This window comes from Manis javanica, chromosome 9 (genome assembly GCF_040802235.1).
Source record: "Manis javanica isolate MJ-LG chromosome 9, MJ_LKY, whole genome shotgun sequence".
Lineage (NCBI taxonomy): Eukaryota > Metazoa > Chordata > Mammalia > Pholidota > Manidae > Manis > Manis javanica.
Window position 1 is genome coordinate 52,788,794 of NC_133164.1, and position 24,388 is coordinate 52,813,181.

Below are 24,388 nucleotides of genomic sequence, written 5' to 3' on the forward strand. Positions count from 1 at the left end.
AGGAAGTTTGGTCATTTCTGTCTCATAAGGCCCTTTCTCTGGTGTTTGAGGGATTTTGGAGTGAACAAGTTTCTTCTGCCTTTTCATGGTAATGAAAGTGTTTGCCCCCAAGTGGTTCATGCGTCAGCTTGGAGCAAAGTCCCTTCCTGTTTGCTGTTCGCCTTCCCCATCTCTGCTGCCTATGCCAGTCAATCACACTTAGGGAGCAGCATCTGGGTTACTCCCTTGAGCTGCCATGGGCAGGGCCACCCTTGGAATGGCTTTTGGCACTAGCAGGGGTCACAGGTGAGCATCATGTGTTCTCCCTGGAGAACAGTGCCGCTTTGGGCTTTCTGGACTCTACATTGGTCTCCGCTGCCTGTGCAGGGCAACCACACACAGGGAGCAGCCTCTGAGTTGATCCTGCCTCAAATTTTTTTGCTGTTTTCTGGAAGTTTTCCTCCAGTCCTTGAGTAGGGGCAGCAGCTGCCTTAAGAGAAGTTGTGGCTGATCTGGGTCTTTCTCCAATTGCTCATATGCTCCAGGCTGGCAGGCTATAACTGGGAGGGCTCGATTGCTAGGGGGACACCATAAATCTCCCATAGTCTGTAAACTCCAAGGAATCAGATATCTCATTTGTTTGCTTGACACTGTAGGTCCAATGCCCAGTAGAGTGCCTGATAACTAAAAATGCTCAACATTTATTAAATAAATGAATGGATGAGTGAATGAATGATCTGTGGGCCCCAATCCAGTCCACTTGCTTCATTTACCAGTGTTCTTGATAGTTGTGGATCGGTCTAATGAAAAAATTAATTTCTGTAATAAGGTCTTGCCTCTGAAGATCATGAAGATCAGCATTTTTTTTTATCCAGTTCTACATGCCACCCTTTTTTAATTTCTTTGAATTTGTTTTTAGGTGAAAACCCTTCTGTTCTTCCATCTAAAAAAGTCTTACCCACTCTTTACTGAGCATCTCAATGGCTAAGCTGACCAATTCTTGTTTAATGACCCCAGTTAAAAGTGGCCATTAGCACTGTGGTGGCAATTCTCTTTGTAAGTGTGTTGCACATATTGCTTCCACATCTTTTTCTTTTTCTCCTTACAATTACCTTGAGTCAGAATGTTGGGCAGTTGTTACTCCTCTTCCACAGAGGAGTGATTTGGAGAGGTTAATGGACATGTTCAGGGATACAAGTCTATAAAATGATAGAATATGTACTAGAACTTGGATCTCTTCTATCCTGGTCCTTTTCTCTTTATACTGCTGTACAATGTGTGGTCTCATGTTCTGGCATGTGTTATTATCACTCTGTGTCAGTGTTATATTCCCACTAGTTTGTAAATTCTTCTAGGCTCTAACCTCTTGGGCTTGCTAATATTAACTAAATCAATAAGTTAATAGACCCTCAAAACTTTTAATTCAGGAACAGAGAAAAACAAAATGGGTCTTTCTATATACAAGTCAGTACAAAACTATTCGTGGAGAGATAGGTTTATTTACTTTCTTACAGGTTTCTTCTTTGCTATTTTATGTTAAATATAGCCATCATATGAAGGGAAGAGGTGGAGTAATCATATTGCCACTTTTGTTGCCTTTATGGTTGGGAGAGTTGTAGCATTAAGCAGAGGTATGATCAGTAGTTGGGGGTGAGAAGAAAGGTGAGGTGTGGTGGGGGGCCGCAGGCACTACAGCTGGACTCTGTAGAGATCAACATCAAACCCAACATCTGAGCACAGAAATTAAACCCTGGTCCTCAGGAGGGCCAGGGACAGGGGCCAGGGCCCATCACTCAGTGCCCCAAGAGGCCCAGCATTGGCTTTGGGCCTGCGAATCTGAAAGAATATTCCACACCCTAGGGCCCTCCGCTCCTATTGGGACCCTTGGGTTTGATGGGCCTGGACTTAGTGAGAACCTGATCTCCCGAGGCCCCGCCCCCGAACAAGTCCACGGTGTGGCGTTGGCTAAACCCGCGAACGGGCCCGCCCGAACTAGTTTGTCCCTGCGGTCCTCTCGTAGGCGGCGCCGCGGAGCTCCGAGTCTTCCGGCGCCGCATTGCCATGGTGGCCGACGGCGGCGGCGGCTTAGCCCCAGCCGGCGAGGGACTGCGCTACGCCGAGTACTCGCCGCCCTCCACCAAACGGCCGGACGCGGACATCGACCGGGGCCTGGTGAGTTCTATCGCCGGCGCCCACCTCCTCCGGCTCCAAGCGCCCCGGGCTTGCCCTCTGCACCCCAGGAATCCCCTCCTTGCCGCTCCCTCACCCCAGTGTACCCCGTACCCCTCGAACCGTGGTGATGCCGGGGCTCATTTCCCGTGCCTTTTGTCCCGCCCCTCACTCGGTCTGCGGAGCCTCTTCTCGGTGCCAGGCATTGAGTAGTAGGCGTGTCCGCAGAGCCTCTGTTACCTCAAGGGGCTTCCAGTCTCGTCGCCGAGACAGAGCGGAGAGGCAGTTGCAGATACAGTAAGATAAGTGCTCGAGGGCCCTGCACTACCTCACCGCAGGAGCCCCAGTCTGCCTTGCGGGGGTCGGGGCTGAAGGCAGGGGAGGCTTCCTGGAGAAAGCGATGGTTAAAAACTAAGGTCTGAAGAATGAGGACCAGTTGGCCAAAGGAAGAGGTAAAAGTGTTTCCGGCACCAATAGTATCGACAAAGCCGTGGGCCAGAGAGGCAGGTCCCGGTCGGAAATAGCAAGCGGTTTATTCAGGCTTGGGAATAGGGAAGTACCCAAAGTTGGGAAAAGGAAGTGCCCAGCGTAAACACACTGCGAGCCACAGAGGTGTTCGTTAAGTTTAATGTAGCTATATTGAAAAAGTGAAAAAAACGGGATTTAACTTCTATAATAATTTTTTATTTAACCCAGTATATTCACAGTAATATTTTGACATGTAATCAGTAGAAAACTTATTAATGAGATTTTTTTTCTTAATAAATCTTTGAAATCCAGTGTGTATTTTACACCACAGCACATCTCAATTCAGAATAGCCACAGTTCAGGTGTTCAGTAGCCAGTGCAAAACCTTATTGATGGGTGCAGTTCTCAGAGACAAATGGGGCTAGAACATAGGAATCATCTGGTAACGATGTGAATGAGTTAGATATCTTGAGGTGGTGGTACAATTTTGATGAGTTTTAAGCAAAGTTGTGGTAGGCTGGGCTATTGTAAATTTGTCTCAGGCTTTGTGTACTATGAATAGATTAGTTGGAGAAGGTCTGGAAACGTGGCTGTTTTATTCTTTTCACACCACATTCCATGTTACTCCAACTCATAGTGATATATCCTGCCTTTGGATTAATAGCACTTATTGTCCATATCATTTACTGACAAGTTATACACTGTCTTGTGACCTCTTTTTTGTTGGCTGTCATTTTCCAGCGTTTTTCTAAGTTTCCTAAGAGCAGAGACTGGGTATTTATACTAATAATAAGCACTCGGCTTGTGAGCACTCAATACTACTTAACTGGTACATTTCTGGAACAGAGTCAGATGGCCTTGCCTGGGAAGTTTTCAGAAAGCAATGTATTTTCACCGATCTTAATTTTTGGAGCACTGCTAGGTGTCATATACCATCCTAGAGCCTTGGCATAAGTAAATGAACAAAGCAGATAAAAGTTTGAAACTCTTGAGCTCCTACTATGTCTCATTCATTTCTTAGCACAACCCTGTTAGGGAAGTCTTTTAATTCTCACTTAAGAGATGAGGAGATGGAGACTCAGAAAGTGGTAACTTACTTACCCAAGATCACCCTTTTAATAAGTGGCAGACTTAGAATTCCAAATTCTGTACTCTGAACTATGACTTGCTGACTCCTTAGACATAGGCTTTCTGAATGCAGTGTTCAATCTATAATACAGACTGGATAAGATACTAGGTTAGGTAGAAGGAAACTCATTGTTGTAAAAATCTCAGTACTGGACTGATTTGCAAGGCAGGTAGAAGCACTGTGGTATTTTGAATATAGAAGTAATAATGGTGATTTTTTACATCTGTAGGTACTTTTATTGGGAAGAGGGAATGTATGGAATCCAGGTTATCTGTGAGGAGACATCTTTAGTACTCTAGGCACATGAAGGCCGATGTGTATGCCAGTGATTCTAAACCTGTCCAGCCCAGTGTCCCCTTTTCATAACAAATATTCTGTAAAGTCTCCTGTAATATTCTAAAATAAGATTCATAGGCAGTAAAATCTACCCATAAACATAATTTTTAAAAAATCAATATAATGCTCTAATTGAAACATAAAGGTAAAAAAAAGTATTTTATTAGGAAGTAACATGACTACTGTTGAAATATGTAATGCTCAGGCCTGATTATATTAGAAGATGTAGTGAAGTTATGAGTTGCTGGCATAATGAACCAATTGTGAAGAGTCACCGTGAGTAGGACAGCTCTAAGTGCAGACTGATTTTACATATATTACATTCATTTCAAATACTGTAAGGACCATTGTCTTGGGCAAACTGATTTTTCCTATATTGTGAGCAGTTTTTGATAAAATTCTGAACCAAACAAGTGGAATCATCTCTCAATTTACATGGTAGTTGCACTTCTGGAAAATTCAGTCTTCACTGAAACAGTGCAGAAATAATATATCTTATGAAATAAAGCTCTAGACTAAGATGATCATAAACATTACTTTTTTCACTTACTTAATGCCTAGTAGAGTCATGCATTCTTAAGGGTTGCAGACATTTCTTTGTTGTATAGGGTTGTCTCATACATTTTAGGCCTTCTTGGATCACATCTACCAAATTCCCTCTCTCCTACTGAAATTATTGTGACAGCCAAAAAGATCGTCACAGATTTTCAAAACGTCCATAAGGGCTTGTTCTGCCTCTGTGGGATCATTGGTCCAGGCAGACCGTTCGTTGATGAGGTAGAAGTTAAGAGAGTCAAAAATAACTTTGGGGGAACTTGGGAATACTGAAAGTGATGGGAAGCTGACAAAGGGTGTTAGGAAAGAATAAATGTTCTAGGTGTAGGACATACTTAGTAATCTTCTTGACAATAGTAGAAAATAAAATGATTGTCAAGGAGTTGAAGAAGAAATGTTTCATACTGTTTTTTAAAAAGGTGCAGTGCATTTTAAAGTATATGTCTGTAGTTGTAGATGTTTAAGTCTCTGGTAAGCTTCCCTCTAGGGACAAGACTTAGTGTTCACTAGCCTGTTTAGGGGATTAAAGAGATAAAAATATGGGCAGAAAGCCCTGTGTAGTACCTTGAATAAAACAGTGTCTTATGTGGTCAAACTTTGCTTTGCAAAGCTGGTTCTCATGGAAAAGTAGAAAAGAAACTTGAAAGTTAAGAAGAGAATATCATTAACTTTTAAAACAGTTTGAACAAAACTCAATTTGACTGAAGTGGTAACCTTTTAGTTCCCAGTACTTTCCTAAAAAGTTTAACTCCTAGTGTTATTATGGTAGTGTAATTAATATGCAAGAAAATTAGCTGCATACATATTTCGGTATAAGCAAACCTGAAAATGAAAACTAAAACCTATCAGACATGGAAATTATCAAGTATTTATTCATTACCAAAAAAAAAAGACTACTTCCAGTATTTTTCTATTGCAGTTTTGATTTTAAATGTTTACCTTGAAGCTTCCCTTTGAAGATATGAATTATGATGTATTTAATTTCGATTCTTTCCTCACTGTTTTTTATATCATAAGAGGCGGCTAAGATGCCTGGACAAGGACTTGGTTTGCTGTCTGTGTATTTTCTGCATTTATAATTGTGCCTGAGAATCATTCCAAAAAGAAATGGTTGAGTGAATAGATGTTATTCTGGAATGGGAAGGAATGAGAACTGTTATCTCAGTGAATGGAGTTAATAAGAATTTCTAGTTGTCTACTACTAATCAGTCCTATAAACAGAAATACAAAATTTAGCTATCTAAAATGTAGCACATTACATCCTTCCCCCATATGTACTGATTCTCCTCTTCCCATGTCTTCAAAAATGCCATCATCAACCCGCTTTCTCCTTTACCCATCATTCAGTCCATGAGTCACTTGCCCTGATATCTGTAATTTCTTTTTCCTCTCCCTTGCTACTGCTACTCTGTTAGTGTTTATCATTTCTCCTCTGGCTTATTATATTGTAATAGCCTTTAAAAATAGGTGTCTTTGCTTCTGGTACTTAGCCCTTTTTAAACTTCACACTGCCGTTAGTTATTTTTCTACACAACAGACCTAATTACAGTACCATCCACTTTTATGCATTTACCATGGTCCAAGCTCTCCTCGGGGTGGTGCATAGGTCTCTTCATGAACTGACCGCCATCTTACCCAGCTCCATTTCCTGTCCCCTACCCAGTACTGTACCCTGCACTGTGGCTTGACTTATATAATTTTCTCCTCTGTCTGAAAGTCTTTGCCTGGCAAACTCCTAATCATTTTTTAAGACTCAGGTACTGATGTGAAGCGCCTGACTCAAGTTCCCCTTCCCTAGTAGAATAGTGTTCTTTCATCCTATGTACTTCCTTAGTCATACAGGTGTTTATTAATGTACTTCTGATAATGTATCAGAGTTATTTATATTTGTGTAAACACCTAGGTTGTGAAGTCTTCAGGGCAATAACTTTTATATGCTTTGTGATTTGCATAGTAATTGACACATAATAGTCCCTTAATCATTTATTAAATAGCTATTTACTTTTAATACCATTGAGTGACTTAATAAACATGGATGTTTGGTTCTAACATACTGATGCATGTATTTTTCTGTAGGGTTTCTCCTTTATGTTAGCCTCTAAGGAAGAATAAGAGTCTGTCTGTCTTGCTCACTACTCTTTCCCAGAGCTTAGCACTAAGGCCTCGTATAGGCTAAGTAAATGTTTGTATGTTTTTATGCTAAATGCTAAATAAATGTTTGTTGTGTGAGGGAATCATCTCCATCTTTCCTCTTCCCATCACAACAATTTTTTTGAAGCAGAATAGTTTTTTTTCCATCTTAATTTTCCCACTGGTACAACTGTTGTCTGTCTTGAAGTTAAATGTTTGCAGTTTCAGGATAGAAGTTTTAGCATTTTATAACACTTTCAGGCAATTTATAGTTCTCTGGATGGTTATTTACTGCTTATGCTGTTTTGGAAGAATAAAATGCCTTAGGGAATTTGTAAACAATTTTGAAGCTTTTTTCCCCCCTCACAGTGGCAGTTATGAGAGAGTGGGCTGTTTTTCCAGTTTTCAGAGATTCTTTGATTCATAGTAGTGGAACATTTAAAGTAATGTGTGTGTGTGTGTGTGTGTGTGTGTGTGTTGCTGGTAGATATTGCAAACTAGGTGATGGTAACAGATACCTGACTTGGTCCACTTGTTGATTTGCTGGCATTATTTAAATAGTACTTCTCCTTTTTGAAAAAAGTTTTAAATTGAAATTAGATAGTCTTTATTGGGAGCATGTTTTAAGGATCCTTATTCTCTCAGTTACCAACATGGTACCAGGTACATGTTATTGCTCCACCCATTTTTGTTGGATGATTAACAAGTGAATGAAACAACTAGATGGGAGAAAAACAGAGGATTAGAGAAATTTTTTCATAATTATGAACTGACAGTGTGAAGGAATTAAAAAGGAGTAAGATAAATGAGATTGTCTCTCTTCTGTGACTTTTTTAGTGGTAAAGGCCTCAAATATAACCATCTATAAATGTTATGTGCAGTCAGTATGTATAATACTCTGACTTCTGGCATGCTGTTCAAGTTTTGGTCATTTTGTTGCTTAATACCTCCAATAACATAGGTAGTCTTCAACCAACTCTGTTCCTGAAGTTTGTCAATTCAGTTCAGTTCAATAGATTTTTTTTTTGAACAGCAAATAGATGGAAGGCTCTATACTACGTGTGTGAGGGGAGGATATGGATGAATAAACCAGGATTGCCACCTTTAAGGGCAGGGGTCGGCAAATTTATTTTGTAAAGGGCTAAATAGTATTTTAAGCTTTGCAGGTGATAGGACCTTGCCACACTAGTACACTCTGCAGTTGTAAAGCTAAAGCAACTATATAGACAATGCATAAATGTGGCTGTGTTCCAGTAAAATTTTATTTACAAAAACAGTTGGAGGGCCAGATTAAGCTGTAGGCTGTAAGTTTGCCAACCCCTGCTCTAGAAGGCAGAGTGATCAAATTTAAATACCCAATTCAAGATTGGTTCTACTAAGTACTGCCACTTACTTGTTCATTCAACACTTACTATGGAGTCCAGCTTTATTAGGTGAGGTACTGGGGCTCAGTGCTGTAGTGAATACAAAGGTGAATCAAACACAGAGTTTGTCCACAACGGACTTGAAAAATATCTGATTTTTTAAGAGAAGCCAGGAAGAAAGAAAAATGGTTTTTTCTAAAATGTAGGTTATATCAAGGGAAAAAATAAGGACAGATAGGTTGGGATAAGATTGTGGACAGCCCTGGGTGGCATATTAAGGAGTGTGGACTGTATGTTTAGGCAGTTGAGGTTTTGTAGGAGCTGTGTGGGCAGTGGAGGGCTTCAGGAAGATTAAGCAATGTTTAAGTGAGGGCAGAGGATAGAGAAGCAGAAGAAGGCAAGACCAGTTAAGAATGTATCGCAGTGTGCAGTACTCTGGGAATCTAGAGATGATGGCAGCAATAATAGTGATGGTAACTAAATTGTTTTGTGCCAGGCATTAGGCTAATGCTTTAAGTGTGTGAACTCATTTAGTCCATACAGTAACCCTGGGAGGTATAGATACTATTATAATCACCCACTTACGTATGAATAAATAGGGGCTTACGGCAATGAAATAATTTGCCCAGGTTTACACAGTTGGTGTGTTGTTTGCCTCTGTACTTTTACTTAGAATATGTTCTCTCTGTATCCTCTTTCCCCTTCAACTGTTCTAACTGTCAACGTCTAATCAGGCAAACAGACATTTAAATTACATAAATAAAGGAAATGTGATGCAGAGATTTGGTAGAGGTGACGGAATTATTGAGAAGCCAAATAGTGGATTTTGAGGCAGATCAGAGGTTGAGAACAGCAGGAAACCACTAGCACTCCTAGGGCTGAAGGGCCAGAGGGGAGAGTTGATCTTTTCAAAACTACTCCTTGTTAAGTGGACCGTGGGGGTCTGTGCAGGGGACCTGGAGCCACAGAGACCCTGCTGCCGCAGAGAGGAAGCAGGAGAAGTATCCTGGTCTCTCTTCCATCCTCCTTTCTCCCATGACGGCATCCCACTGGTCCTACTCAACTGGGGCCAGCTGACACAGGAGCCAGCAGGACTTGATTCTCCTTTATACAGGGCAGAGCAGGGAAAAGCCAGGTTGGTGAGTACAGACAGGTCTGAGACCACACACTGTTTTCAGCTGTAAGGTAATTTGAATTCCACAGATGTTGAGAAATTTGAAAGCATATTCCACTACAAGTGGTGTGTTTTGTATACTCTTTTGTAAATGGTGAGTGAGTATTCCCTTAGCCCACAAAAGTCTTATTTATTGTGAGGGAAAGAGTATTTAATGAAATTCCATTTTCACTGTCTTAGGCTCTCTGAATATTATGTCAGTGCTCTTAGGGATTAAATAAGCATGTTAGCGCTCATGAAAATCTAATCACCATGTGTCACATTTTTTCCCCTTTAAAACAGGCTTTTTAAAAATAGTTTTAGATTTACAGAAGTCCCCATATACTGCACACTCAGTTTCCCCTGTTAACATTTGTGTTAGTGTGGTATGTTTTCATATTTCTTTTGGTTTCTCTTGGCTGTGACAGTTTCTCAGACTTGCCTTATTTTTGATGGCCCTAACAGATTTGAGGAATACCAGTCAGGTATTTTTTGGAGTGCCCCTCTATGGAATTTGTCATCTATTTTTCTCATGGTTAGATGGATGATGGATATTTTTGGGGAAGACCAAAGAAGAAGGTGCCAAATTTCATCACATCATGAAGGGTACATACTATAAATATGATTTATCACTATTTATGTTAACCTTGATCCACTCAGATGAAGTAGTATATGCCCAGTTTCTCCACTGTAAAGTTCTGTTTTTCCTCTTTCCATATTATACTTTTTAAAAGGAAGTCAGTCACTCTGTGAGGCCAGCATTTAAGGTGTGGGGAGTTACAGTTCCCTTCCCTGAGGGTGTAGTCTATGAAATTATTTGGAATTCTTCTGCATGGGAGGTTTGTCTCTTTCCCCCATTTATTTATTCACTCAGTCACTTACATCAGGCTGGATTCATGGACATTTATCTTACACTTTGGGTTATATTCCAGTATTACTATTTTGTTGCTCAAAATATTCCAGCTTTTGCCTTTGGTACCTCTTTCAGTTGTCTCCTCTGCCTCTTTGACATTCCCCCACTGGGTTTTTTTTTGAGCATCTCTTCACTTTTGGCCCTGCAAAGTGTGCTGAGCTCATTTTGTACATTTCTTGCCCCAGTCCTAGAATCAGCAATTTCTCTGAGAAGCCTTGTGTGTATAATATTTTATGTCATGGAAGACTGCATTCTGGTCACACCTGTGGATCCTAATAGTCTTAAATACTTTTACTCATCTCTCCCCCAGTTTCTTTATCTTCCCACTGTATAGCTGATGAGGTTGCCTTTGGAGTAAGTGGCTGCTGCTTTCAGTCCACCAAAAGTGAAACTTCATTCCAAAAAGTGGTTGGTTTGGGCTTTATATTTGTTTTTCCATATCTAGTGTTAGGGACTGCTAATGGGTGATGTCAGGAGATTTTAAAGTGGAGAGAGACTCATCAGTCTTTCTGTATTTATCATTATATTTCAGATTTGTTGTAGAATCTTAACATGAGTCAGTGAACAGAAGAGCCTGTCTCTAGGTATAAGGTGAAATATTACTGCATATTACTCTAAATGATTAAATATCTTCCAGGGAATAATTTTCTTTTCCACTTGGAATACCTAGAATTTCCAACCACTACCACCCCTGCAGCTAATAAGAGAGTCTTGGATAGCAGGTATGTAGAAATGAAGGAAGAGAAGTCAACAGTGAAAGCCAGTTGCAGAATGGTACTGCAAACAGCACATTTTCTCCCAAATACTGATTCTGCAATGATGTCAAAGTTTTACTCACCAAGAACTTTATTACCATATAGTACTTATAATATTTCTTGATTTATTATATGAATTTTTTAAAGAATTTTAAAAAGAGGTTTTAATAAATGCCATGAATTGATACCCGATTTGTATATTCCCTTTAACTGGCTTGGGGTAACCCATTTCAGCCTTTCCTTCTATTCTAGAAAACTTGTGATATTCTGCTATTTAGGAACTGCTGGAATATTACATAGTTTAGAATTGTTGACTCGTTCTCATTTTTAAGTGTCAGTGGGTCTATTTCTAACACTGAGGTTATTGTCTCTGTCAGTATGATAAGGTTTTTTTCACTGAAATTTTGTAGAGAATTGTTTAGGTCCTTGTAGTATGTAAGTTCACTTTTGGCCAGTACAAGGTTATTTATTTATTTATTTGTTTGCCCTAAAATAGTGCTTCCCAATGATTTCAAATATAAGGTCTTTTATAAGGGGAAAAATTTCATGCCTGACTCCTACCACCATAATATTAGTATTATTTTAAATTTTTTCCATGAAATACATAAAAATAAGGTAAAAATGAATGATCTGCATGAACGTAGTGAATTCATGATGTGCAAGCAAGTAGTTAAAGTAGGATGTAAACTATAATATTTACTGAATTATACCAGGCACTGTGATTATATTTTTCCATTTATTATAATAACCCTGTAAAGTTAGACGTTATATTTCATCATTTTACGTATAAGAAAACTGAAGATCAAAGAGGTTACTTTAGTTCCCATGGTTTTATAGTTAGTAAGTGGCAGGACTAGGATATGAAACCAATTCTGACTAAAACATCCTTGACCTTTTAATTTTTTTTATTTTTATTTTATTTTATTTTATTTTATTTTATTTTATTTTATTTTATTTTATTTTATTTTATTTTATTTTATTTTATTTTATTTTATTTTATTTTATTTTATTTTTTTATTGAAGGGTAGTTGACACACAGTATTACATTAGTTTCAGGTGTACAACATAGTGATTCAACATTTATATACATGGTAATTCTAGCTACCAGCTATCACCATACAAAGTTCTTACAATATTTTGACTGTATTTCTTATGCTATACATTACATCCCAGTTACTTATTTATTTTACAATTGGAAGTCTGTAATTTTTTTGTTTGTTTGTTTTTTGAGAGAGCATCTCTCATATTTATTGATCAAATGGTTGTTAACAACAATAAAATTCTGTATGGGGGGTTCAGTGCTCAATGCACAATCATTAATCCACCCCAAGCCTAATTTTCGTCAGTCTCCAATCTTCTGAAGCAAAACGAACAAGTTCTTACATGGAGAACAAATTCTTACATAGTGAATAAGTTACATGGTGAACAGTATAAGGGCAGTCATCACAGAAACTTTGGGTTTTGATCATGCATTATAAACTATGAACAATCAGTTCAAATATAAATATTCGTTTGATTTTTATACTTGATTTATATGTGGATACCCCATTTCTCTCTTTATTATTATTATTTTTAATAAAATGCTGAAGTGGTAGGTAGATGCAAGATAAAGGTAGAAAACATAGTTTAGTGTTGTAAGAGAGCAAATGTAGATGATCCGGTGTGTGCCTGTAGACTAAGTGTTAATCCAAGCTAGACAAGGGTAATGAAACATCCACAGATGCAGAAGATTTCTCTCAAAACAGGGGGGGTGAGGTTCTAAGCCTCACCTAGGTTGATCCCCAATTTCTCACCTGATGGCTCTGAAGGGCCCCCACCAGTAAGATGGCAAACTTCCGGCTTCTCTTCGGGGGTCCTCGGTTCCTGCCGGCGCCACCTGAAGCCCAATCACCTCTCGCCCCCCTCCCAATCCCAGCACCTAGCCAACAGCCACCAGCCCCGTAGAAGTGACACCTCAATCAATTCATGCCCCTTCCTATATAACCCAGCACCTTTCCCTAATAAAGCGGAACTCTCCGGTGAATTGCTGCTGTGTGTTCCTCCTTTCCTTTCATTGGTGCCGAAACCCGGGAGACGGGACACCCCAACTGGGCCCCGTCTTCCCCCCGACACCAGCAGCAGCTTGCCCTTGTCCTCTTTTTCCGGCGCTGGCTCATCACACTCACCACTCCTCTCTGGCCTTTAGTTAAGTTTTCCCCCTGGAGTGGGCCACTCTTCCCCGAGCTATCGCAGTGCCATTGACCGTGATCGTCCGGCAAGGCCCTGACGCTCGGGGATGAGGAGGGAACTCTCCCCGCCTCAGGCCTTCATGGCTGCGGTGGACCCTCAGGCCCCTCCTCCAACAGCCATAAATCCCCACCTCAAGCCTTTATGGCTGCGGCGGACGCTCAGGCCCCTCCTCCGACAGTCATAAACGTATTCACCGTCCCTTCCATCAGTGCTGAAACTTTTTAAGCAAAATTTCCCTGGGGTGGGCCACTTTTCTCCGAGCTATCGCAGTGCCATTGACCGTGATCATCCGGCAAGGCCCTGACGCTCGGGGATGAGGAGGGAACTCTCCCCGCCTCAGGCCTTCACGGCTGCGGCAGACCCTCAGGCCCCTCCCCTGACAGCCATAAATCCCCGCCTCAGGCCTTCACGGCTGCGGCAGACCCTCAGGCCCCTCCCTCCAACAGCCATAAATGAGGTGACTCCTTTGCGGATGAGAACGCTCCCTTTCCCTGCCCCCTCCTCCTTCTGTTCCATCTGCCGAAATCTGTTCTGTCTGCCGAAAACGCCTAGCGCTAGGTACCTCATGACTCTGGCACTCTGCCTTCTTAGGGAAGTCTGGGTGACGACCCACACTTCCTAAGAAATTCCGACTCGTATACGAGTTTCCGCAGACCACCAAGGATCATCGGGGACGCCCTTTGTCTCCTTGCGGTCTGTTTCCAGTCCAAGGATCTCCGTTCGTCTTCCCCTGTTTGTCTCCTTTTCTGTCCTTTAGCCATGGGAGCCTCCTCATCCCTCCCTGGAAGTTCACCTCTTGAATGCCTGCTTAAGCATCTGGCTACCCTCTCCCTGACGCCTGATATAAAACCAAAACTTCTCCGTAAATATTGCTCCCAAGATTGGCTGACATACCCCCTAGACAATAACAACCAATGGCCCGCAGGGGGAACTCTTGATCCTAACATCACTCGCGATCTTTTTAACTACTGCCAGCGCCTGAAAAAATGGAAGGAGAGATTCCCTATATCAAAGCTTCCCCGCCACCACCCCCGCAGAAGCCTCCCGTTCACTCCCTTCCCCTTCTTCTCCTACAACAGCCCTTCTCCCTTCCTTCCCCACCATCTCCTCCCCCATCTCACCTCCTCCGCCTTCGTCCCCGGCAGATTAAGCCTGAGCCTTTCAGCCCCCCCTTTAACTAGGTCCCAAGGGCCTCCTCCGTCTTTGCCCTCATCACCTGTTTCTCCCCTGTTAGGGACTGCCTTTGTCTTCTTACGTGTTTGTAGAGAGAATGGGAAAGCACCTTCCCCCATGTCTGAACGCAGCATGGGAAAGCACAAGCTAAAGAACAACCGGTGCAGTCCTTAGAAGTTATCTGTCCACAAAAACATGTGCAGTCCTTAGAAGTTATCTGTCCATAAAAACATATCTTGCCAAGACTCCTCACTCTGAAAATAGGGAGACCTTGAACATGTGTAGAAACACCGCCCCTGCTTCTAAATATGCCCTTCCCCCACTTGCGGATGTGGCAGGAATGGAGAACAAAGAACATTCTGTTTACGCATTCCATAAGCAATTAACTGGAGCCCTGCTGTAGCTCAATTAGTAGAGCATGGGACTCTTAACCTCAGAGTCATGAGTTCAAGCCCAACTAAAGCAGCAGAGGCAAGCAGCTGGGCTGCAGGCTGGCAACACGTGGGTCCGATTCTATCTTTCTTTATTTTCTTTGCCCCCCTTCCGCACTTCAGGACCTGCTCGACTAGGCACGGCTAGACCGCGTCACTCCCCCACAGACTGAGCCAGAACCCTTTAGTCCCCCTCAGACTCAGTCCTGAGAGCCTCCCAAAATTATCGCCCCCCTCCGGGAGGTAGCAGGATCCGAAGACATCGTGTGCGTTCACGTCCCTTTCTCCTTAGGAGATTTAGCCCAACTAGAGAAATGCCTAGGTTCCTTTTCCACTGATCCCACGACATACATCAGGGAGTTTCAATGGACCCTCCAGTCTTACAGCCTCATGCATCATGACATTTTCATGCTCCTGGCCAATACTCTCCTCCCTGAAGAGCGTAGACGAGTTTGGGACTTCGCCCAAATGCACGCTACCGAAACCCACAGGACTGACCCCACCTATCCCCCTGGCCCCACTGCTGTCCCCGAAAAGACCCACACTGAGATTATAACACCGCCATGAGTCTCCGCTCTCGAGATATTTTTGCCTCCTGCTTAATAGCAGGTCTGAAAAAGGCAGCTTGTAAAGTAGTCAATTTTCAAAAGCTCCAAGACATAATTCAAAAGAGAGACGAAATCCCCTCCGAGTTCTTAGACAGACTCACTCAAGCCCTATTACAGTATACCAGCCTGGACCCAGAAACACCTGAAGGAAGACATGTCCTTATGACATACTTCCTAGCTCAAGGCTACCCCGACATTAAAGCTAAACTCAAAAAGTTAGAACAGGGCCCCACTACCCCACAGACTGAGATCCTAACAGTGGCCTTTAAAGTCTTCCATAACCGGGAGGAGGAGAAAGAACGCCGTAAACAAAAGGCTGATCAGGCCAATTTCCAGATGTTAGCCCAGCTGATAAAACCACAACCTGGGCGCCCCTCTACAAACAACCCCCCCCCCCCAGGAGCTTGTTTCAAGTGCGGAAAAGAGGGACATTAGTCAAGGGCATGCCTCTCCCCCAGATCTCCTACCACCCCATGCCCCAGATGCCACAGAAAGGGCCACTGGGGGTCTGATTGCCCAACCACCCGAAGGCGAGGCTGGACGAACAACCCCCATCCTAAGCCCGCCGTAGTGGGGCTGGCAGAAGAAGATTTACGGGGCCTGGGGGCTTCTCGCCCGACCATTTCCATCACCAAACAGGAGCCCAGGGTTACTTTAACAGTAGACGGTCGCCCCATCTCCTTCCTCCTAGACACAGGAGCCACCTTCTCAGTCTTGTGAGAATACCGGGGCCCTACCATGCCTGCCATTACTCCTATAGTCAGGGTAAGAGGTAAACAGATTTTCCCATTAAACCCCCCCCCCTTTATGCACAATCTAAGACAATCCCATACCTTTCTCCCACTCCTTCCTGGTTATGCCCCAGTGTCCCATCCCTTTACTAAGATGGGACATCCTTTCCCTCCTCCATGTTTCCATAACTATATCCACTCCCATAGCCCCCAGTACTCCCTTTCTGATGGCCCTTATAGCCGACAAACCCCCTCTACCCAATGAAAGCTGCAGTTCCGCCCTCATACACCCTGTAAATCCCAAAGTTTGGGACATTACAAGCCCCTCCGTGGCCCTATGTCCCCCTGCCTTATCAAATTACGTGACCCCTCTCAGTATATCTGTCAGGCCCAATACCCCCTAACCACTTCAGCCCTCATAGGCCTCCAACCCATCATTCAAGATCTCTCTACAAAAATTACCTCAGACCCACTCACTCCCCATTTAATACCCCCATATTAGCTGTTAAAAAAACCAACAGATCTTTCCGCCTTGTCCAAGACCTTCGCCTCATCAACATAGCCGTTGTCCCTATCCATCCATTAGTTCCAAATCCATACAGCCTTTTATCAGAGATCCCTGCCTCGGCATCCCACTTCTCAGTCCCAGATCTCAAAGACCCATTTTTCTATCCCTCTAGACCCCTGCTCCCAAGATTTTTTCATCTTCACCTGGACGGACCCATACACAAGACATTCTGAACAACTCACTTAGACAGTTTTGCCACAAAGCTTCCGAGATAGTCCCCATATTTTTAGACAGGTCCTACCTCAGGACCTCAAACAGTTTCATCATGATCACTCCAAGTCCACCTTATAATACATAGACAATCTTCTACTCTGCAGTCTCTCGTGGGAACAGTCTCAACTTGACACTGCCTCCCTACTTAACCTTCTAGCTTCCAGAAGTTACCGGGTATCCCCCATCAAAGCTCAAATATCTTCCCCTTCTGTCACTTACCTCAGATTCCTTCTATCTCAACAAAGAAAGCCCATTACCTTAGACAGAAAATAGCTCCTCTCTGACCTGCCCATTCCCAAAACCAAGACAGAAATCCTTTCCTTTCTAAGCCTAGCTAGATATTTTAGAGCATAGATCCCTAACTTCTCCCTGCTCCCTGTTGGCAAGACCCCTATACGACCTCAGCAAGAGCCCCCCTAAAAAACCATTATCCTCCTCACCCCGACACTCCTTCATTAAGCTCTGTCAAGCCCTTGTAGAAGCCCCAGCTCTCCATCTTCCTGATTTGTTGAAGCCCTTCTCATTATACATTCATGAGAGGTCCAGTCAAGCTCTAAGAGTCCTAGGCCAATATTATGGCCCATCCTTTGCCCCAGTAGCTTATCTCTCCAAGCAATTAGACCCCACAGTTCAGGGATGGGCCCCCTGCCTACGAGCATCTAGACAGCCTCTAGACAGCTCTTGCAGATAGAAGCTCATAAACTGACATTCAGGGCGCCCCTTACCATTCTGTCCCCACATCACCTAAAAGATCTCTTAACCTACAAAGTTTACAGACTCTCCCTCCCTCCAGACTCCTCACCTTACTGTCCTCTTTCCTCCAAAATCCCATTCACCCCCTTTGCCATCCATACCCGAATCATGACTTTTTCCTCCTTTACTGCTCTCTCGCTTTTTTTCCTCATTCCTATTGTCTTCCCCACCACCCCAGCCTCCTTTGTATGGCGATTCAAAGTCAGACAGACTTACACACAGCATCAAACAAAAGTTACTGCCCTCATTGCCACACCAGACTGCCCTCTGAAAAGCTGCTCTGAGCCTTTATACCTCCACTTTCCTCCCTCCACTGAAGTGTTCACTAGCAGCTACCCTTATTCTCCCTACCTCTGCTTACTCTATGAGCAAAAACAAGCCTATTGCAGGCGATAGCCAGACACCTTCAAGAGATGTCCCTACTGGTCTTGCGCCATTCACTACATGAGTAACTTCCAGTACCCACAGTATTACTCCTCCAACCGTTTCATGAAATATCCCAACGGCTCATTCTCCTTATCAATCCCAGATCCCTGGGACTCTCGATGGGCTGCCAGAGTCACAGCCTCAGTTTACTACAGGGGGTCCTCAACCCCCCACGGTACCCTTCATATCTCTCAAAAGTATGTTCCCTCTCATTCCCAGATCTCTCAAGTTGCATCAGATAGCAGACATTCTGAAAAAGTCATTATCCAAACTCTTGACGGCGCCTCTTCATCTTCTTATCCCCATCCCTCTTCCCATTTCTCCTACTCTTGGTTACAGCTCATTCAAGACACCACCATCTTTTCAACCACACCCTTAACACAGCCAATTGTTTCTTGTGTGCATCACTACAGTGCCCACTGTTGGCCGCTGTGCCCCTTAATATTTCCAACTACTCCTTCCATGCAGAAAGACAACCCCTCTGCCCCCTGGCAGACATACCCCTATGGGAACCAGAATACGCAGATAATCTCACCATCCACCACTGTGTAGGCCCAATTCCACCCCCCTCCAGCACACTTCACTGCCTCTCTATCTACACCCCTACCTCCGACTCTAAGACTTTCACACAACTGGGACACTTCTTTTAGTGTAATGGCAGTCTTTTCAACTCACTGCCTCTCAACTCTGATACACCCTGCATTCTCGTCACCCTAATCCCACAGTTAACACTTTACAGCATGGCAGAATTTCTTCAGCTCCAACCTCCCTTGCCCTCACGCACAAAAAGAGCTGCTTTCCTTTCCATCATGGTCGGTATCTCTTTGATCACCTCAGCCACTGGGGCACAGTTTTCGGGAGAAGCCTTAGGTCTCTCTCTATGGGCAGTTAGAGATCTCAACACCAAACTTGAGGGAGCCCTGACATCCACTGCCAATTCCCTAGCCTCTCTCCAAGGATAGGTCACTTCGCTAGCTAAAGTCACCCTTCAAAACCGGTGGGCCCTAGATCTGCTTACAGCCGAGACGGGCGGCACCTGCGTCTTCTTCCGGGAAGAGTGCTGCTATTACATCAACGAATCCGGCATTGTAGAAACTGACATTATCAAACTCACTGACCTTGCCTCCAGTCTCCACTCTGCTTCCAATTCCAACCCATTCTCGTCAATACTAACAAACCCCCTCCTCACCTGGCTCTGGCCCATCGCAGGCCCCATAATAATCATTCTTCTCGCCTGTCTCTTCTTACCCTGTATAATAAAGTTCATCAAATGCCAAGTCGGAAAAATCTCTAATCAAGCTTTCAACCAGCTTTTACTCAGGAACTACCACTTCTGGCCACGAAGATCCCTCACCCTCACGTGACCTTCTCGCCACACACTGAGATGGACCCCTCTCTCCACTAGAAACTGTTCCTGGAAACAATGGCTGCAGACGCCTGGCTCCTGACACCCATATCCTCTTGGCACCATTGGAATCAACAGGTCCTCGACCTATGGTTACAGGGAACCTTCAGTGATTTCCAAACCTGAAGAAGTCCACATCTACTCATCCTTACTGTGGGGAGTCCTATCAACCCTTTCCTCCCAATTCTCAAGCCCTCACTCCCTTCTCCACCCCTGTTCAGCAGGAAGCAGGCAGAGAGAAAGCAATGTCCACAACCCCATAGAGGAGAAAGGGGGGAATGAAGGGCCCCCACCAGTAAGATGGCAAACTTTCGGCTTCTCTTCGGGGGTCCTCGGTTCCTGCTGGCACCACCTGAAGCCCAATCACCTCTCGCCCCCCTCCCAATCCCAGCACCTAGCCAACAGCCACCAATCCCATAGAAGTGACACCTCAATCAATTCATGCCCCTTCCTATATAACCCAGCACCTTTCCCTAATAAAGCAGAACTCTCTGGTGAATTGCTGCTGTGTGTCGCTCCTTTCCTTTCAGGCTCCCCTGTGACTGTGCCTGTCTTAGGTTGTTCCTCCCTTGAGGAATCTTACCCGTCTCTGGCTAACCAGTCATCTTCCGGGGCCATACAGGGAAATGTAAAGTTGGTAAGTGAGAGAGAAGCCTTATTGTTTGAAAAGGTTAGCTTTTTACTTCTTTGCATATTTATGCCCTGTGGCTTCTATGCCCAGCATTTGTCTTGAGGTATCTTTACCGCTTGGAAGAATTATGATACTTGGTAAATTCGATATGAGGCACGAATTCTATTGAAGGGTTGTAATTAGGAAGGAAGAAGAAAAGCTATAGAAGTAGTAGGCGGAAGAAAACATGGGAAGATTGATTATTTCTTTGACATATCTTCTTGTAGAGTAACTTAAGCATGTATAGGTTTTAAACTACTAATTAAATTGCGCACACACATTGACATAATAGGAGTACAGTTACATAACCAAAGCAGACCTATAATTACCAGCCATCTCCAGTGAAACCAAGAAAACCAGTTAGGCACCTTAGGCATTTGTGAAAACTTATCTATCGTATGGTGGGTATTGTCCAACTGAACTTGATCAGTCTGAGAGAAATCAGACAAATTAAAACAACCCATTCCTGGGGACTGTTCACATCCCATATGTTCTTTTAACAGTAGATAGTCTGTAGTTGTAAGATTTTGGAGCGCTACAACTTGCACTTCTCCTAATTCTTGGTTGAGTTCCCACAGTATAGATCCAGTCAAATTTGTTGTTTTACTGTATGCACAGGCCAGCTTAGATATCTCCTTCTTCATTCCCATGGCAAGTCCAGGAACTGGTGGGATGAGTGCATCTACAGCTATAGCAGTGTGTGGATCTTTGTTGGGGTTTTTTGATGATCATCTTCTGGTATGAGTCTGCTGATGTTGGAAGTTCTTTTTCATATTGTATCTTAGTTCATTTTCTGGGTAGCCAAATTAGGCTTTGATCCTCTGTATAAACACAAACAGACCCTTTGCCTACACTTTTGTATGCCCTTTATACTATGGTGTAGAACTCATTGGAGGTCATCACACAGGAACTGCTTTTTTTTTTAAGAGAAAGGAATATTATCAGAAAAATGTACCTCCATAGCCGATCATCTGACACCCTTTAAGTGGTCAAAATTAAGGATATTTAAAGCATGCATTAATCGTTGATTTACAGTTAGTTTTATCCTATCAGGGAGTAATCCCCCTTTTCTTTCTTTTTTTTTGTTTTTTTTTTGTTATCATTAATCTACACTTACATGACGAATATTATGTTTAGTAGGCTCTCCCCTATACCAGATCCCCCCTATAAACTCCTTCACAGTCACTGTCCTTCAGCATAGCAAAATGTTGTAGAATCACTACTTCTCTGTGTTGTACAGGACCTTTTTATTTTTATACAACATATTGCTGCTGTGTCATTTCGATATCAGAAACTGATGAAATTCAGCTCTAAGAAATGATACAGTCCTGGTTTTTGTGGTAATTTTCAGAGCCTTGAGATGCTTCAGGATATGCTTAAAAATTCTTGAACTTCAAAACAGAGTTAATTTTATTTCAGCTTAACTCAAAAAGGAAACAAAGAATACTGTGTAATGAGATTTAAGCTTACACGCATTACCACTGTAAGAAACTATTGCCTTAAAGTAAAATAGGGTATTGTGGGGGAGTAAAATTAGCTTTCAGAAAATGGGATGATTTCCCAAGTAAGAAGAATAAGCAGAGCTATAAAGTGTTGCAGGGTAAGGTGTACATCAAATGTATGCCAAGAGAGAGTTTAAAGAGTACTTCCAAGGACTTCAAAATCAGTATTTAAAAAAAAGCTCATAGGAGAACATGATAGAGAGGAGGCCACCTAGAGACATAGTGAGATTGTTTTACAATCAGGGTACAAAGATAAAAAGGAAGATATCAATGATCAGTGCCTTTGTTTTTACTGAAGAGTGCTAGGAAGAATTTGTTTTTAAAATTTTAAGTAGACAGATTGGGGGGTTTTCTGACTTAAGTTAAAAGTTATTAAACCTTTCTGAGATTTTCCTTTCTTAATAATCTTTATTTCTTCTTCTGACTTGAAAATAAAAAAAAGCTGTATAATAATAAGTAATATTATTGGTAATAGCTTATTAAAAGCTATTCATATTGATATTAATAGCTATATCAATAAATGGAAATAGGTACTATTTACTGAATGTTCACACATGTGAAATATTAAGTAATGTATATGATGTTCCAATTTATAAAAATTCAAACTGACCTCAGAAAGTAGGTACAATTATTATCCTCATTTTACGATGAGGAAACACTGGTATAGAGGTTAAGAAACTTAGCAAAAGGTCATGGAACTGACACATAGAGGCCAGAATTCAAATCCTATTTCTTTGCTTCCAAAGTCTGTGATCCTAGGACTTGAATTATAAAAGGTGGGTACTAAGACTATATAGCTGCTAACATTTTGATTTATGTCATTCAGGTTTTTTCCCCCTGTATGTGTACATGCTGTACATTCTGCTTTATAACTTTTATTCTCTTTTTAATATATCATTTGTAAATATTTTTCAATATATTGTCAATGCATATTTCAGTAGGCCCTAATTTAATTATTCTCCTATTGTAGAGTATTCAGTTTGTTTCCAGTATTATATATTATAAATAATGCATTGAGAATATTCTCATATGTAAGTTTTTATGCACCTCTCTGATTATTTTCTTAGGATGATTTTTAAAAAATTATAGTTATTGAGCCTAATGACTTGAATATACTAAAAGCTGTTGATTCCTATGATGAAATTACCCTTAAGACAGATTGTTGCAATTTGAATTCCCAGCATTAGCTCATGAGATTGTTTCTTGCATGGCCCCACACAGAAGAAAAGGTGAAGGAGGTATGAGTAATTCCACTTCCATACTTACCAGACTGGTTGATTTTATCCACTTCCACACTTAACAAAGAGATGATTTTATATTTAATGTAGGAGTGTTGAAAATACAACTTCTTGGAGCGGGTGGGAAGATAAAATTTTGTGGAAAAAATAGGGAATTATAATTAGTGAGGACAAGGGCCAGTTCTAGGATCCAGTTTGACATCAGATAATTAAATAACATTGTTCTTGAGGTAATTTTAAAAACTACTTAATGAGAGTGTAAGACTTTCTAAGGCTTTTTAAAATGGGTGTTAAAGTGAGATAAGGATGTTTCATTGAATATGAACTTGCATTGGAAAAGATGAATGATTTTTATAATCTATTACGAGAGTGTTGGAGTAATTTTAAATGGGTGCTTGAAGACATAGGCTCTGATCTGAAATTAGGATACCTGTGTTTTAATCCCATTGTTACAATTTGAACAAGGCATGTGACTTCTCAGACCTCAGTGTCTTCCTCCATAAAATGTGGATTTTGACTAGATGTTTTCTACCATTTCTTTGAGGTCTTTGATTCTGTGACATTGTCTTAATGTATTGCAGTCAGAAATGCCAACAAAACATTAGCTATCCTTTGGGAACTATTGAAAATAAGACAAACATATCTTTTTGTGTAAGAGTAGACTGTGATCCAGTTTGACATCAGATAATTAAATAACATTGTTCTTGAGGTAATTTTAAAAACTACTTAATGAGAGTGTAAGACTTTCTAAGGCTTTTTAAAATGGGTGTTAAAGTGAGATAAGGATGTTTCATTGAATATGAACTTGCATTGGAAAAGATGAATGATTTTTATAATCTATTACGAGAGTGTTGGAGTAATTTTAAATGGGTGCTTGAAGACATAGGCTCTGATCTGAAATTAGGATACCTGTGTTTTAATCCCATTGTTACAATTTGAACAAGGCATGTGACTTCTCAGACCTCATTGTCTTCCTCCATAAAATGTGGATTTTGACTAGATGTTTTCTACCATTTCTTTGAGGTCTTTGATTCTGTGACATTGTCTTAATGTATTGCAGTCAGAAATGCCAACAAAACATTAGCTATCCTTTGGGAACTATTGAAAATAAGACAAACATATCTTTTTGTGTAAGAGTAGACTGTCTCTGTACTTAAAATACTGTGTTACTTCTGCATGCATGACTTTACAAAACTATCAAATATGAATAGAAAATTTCCAGAAAAAGATAACAAATAAATATATTGATGGGAGAAGTCATTGAATGTGTGTGGGGGGCTCCATAAAATGTGGATTTTGACTAGATGTTTTCTACCATTTCTTTGAGGTCTTTGATTCTGTGACATTGTCTTAATGTATTGCAGTCAGAAATGCCAACAAAACATTAGCTATCCTTTGGGAACTATTGAAAATAAGACAAACATATCTTTTTGTGTAAGAGTAGACTGTCTCTGTACTTAAAATACTGTGTTACTTCTGCATGCATGACT

General features: G+C 41.8%; 1 protein-coding gene across 3 annotated transcripts in view; it reads left to right on the plus strand.

Moving 5' to 3' along the window:
• The first annotated feature begins 1,971 nt into the window (after positions 1-1,971).
• The window catches only part of DNAJC15 (DnaJ heat shock protein family (Hsp40) member C15), an 85,243-nt gene continuing 62,826 nt past the window's right edge, over positions 1,972-24,388 (plus strand). Inside the window, exon 1 of one of the 3 annotated variants that reach the window (XR_005056938.2) lies at positions 1,972-2,151. Coding sequence is in view for 2 of the 3 variants with exons in the window: in XM_037002102.2 (XP_036857997.1) it covers positions 2,041-2,151 (111 nt within the window). In the remaining variant the exon portion in view is untranslated. Of the gene's footprint in view, positions 2,152-2,451; positions 2,601-24,388 lie in introns of those variants that run through there. The other 2 variants (XM_037002102.2, XM_037002103.2) reach the window with 2 other exon arrangements.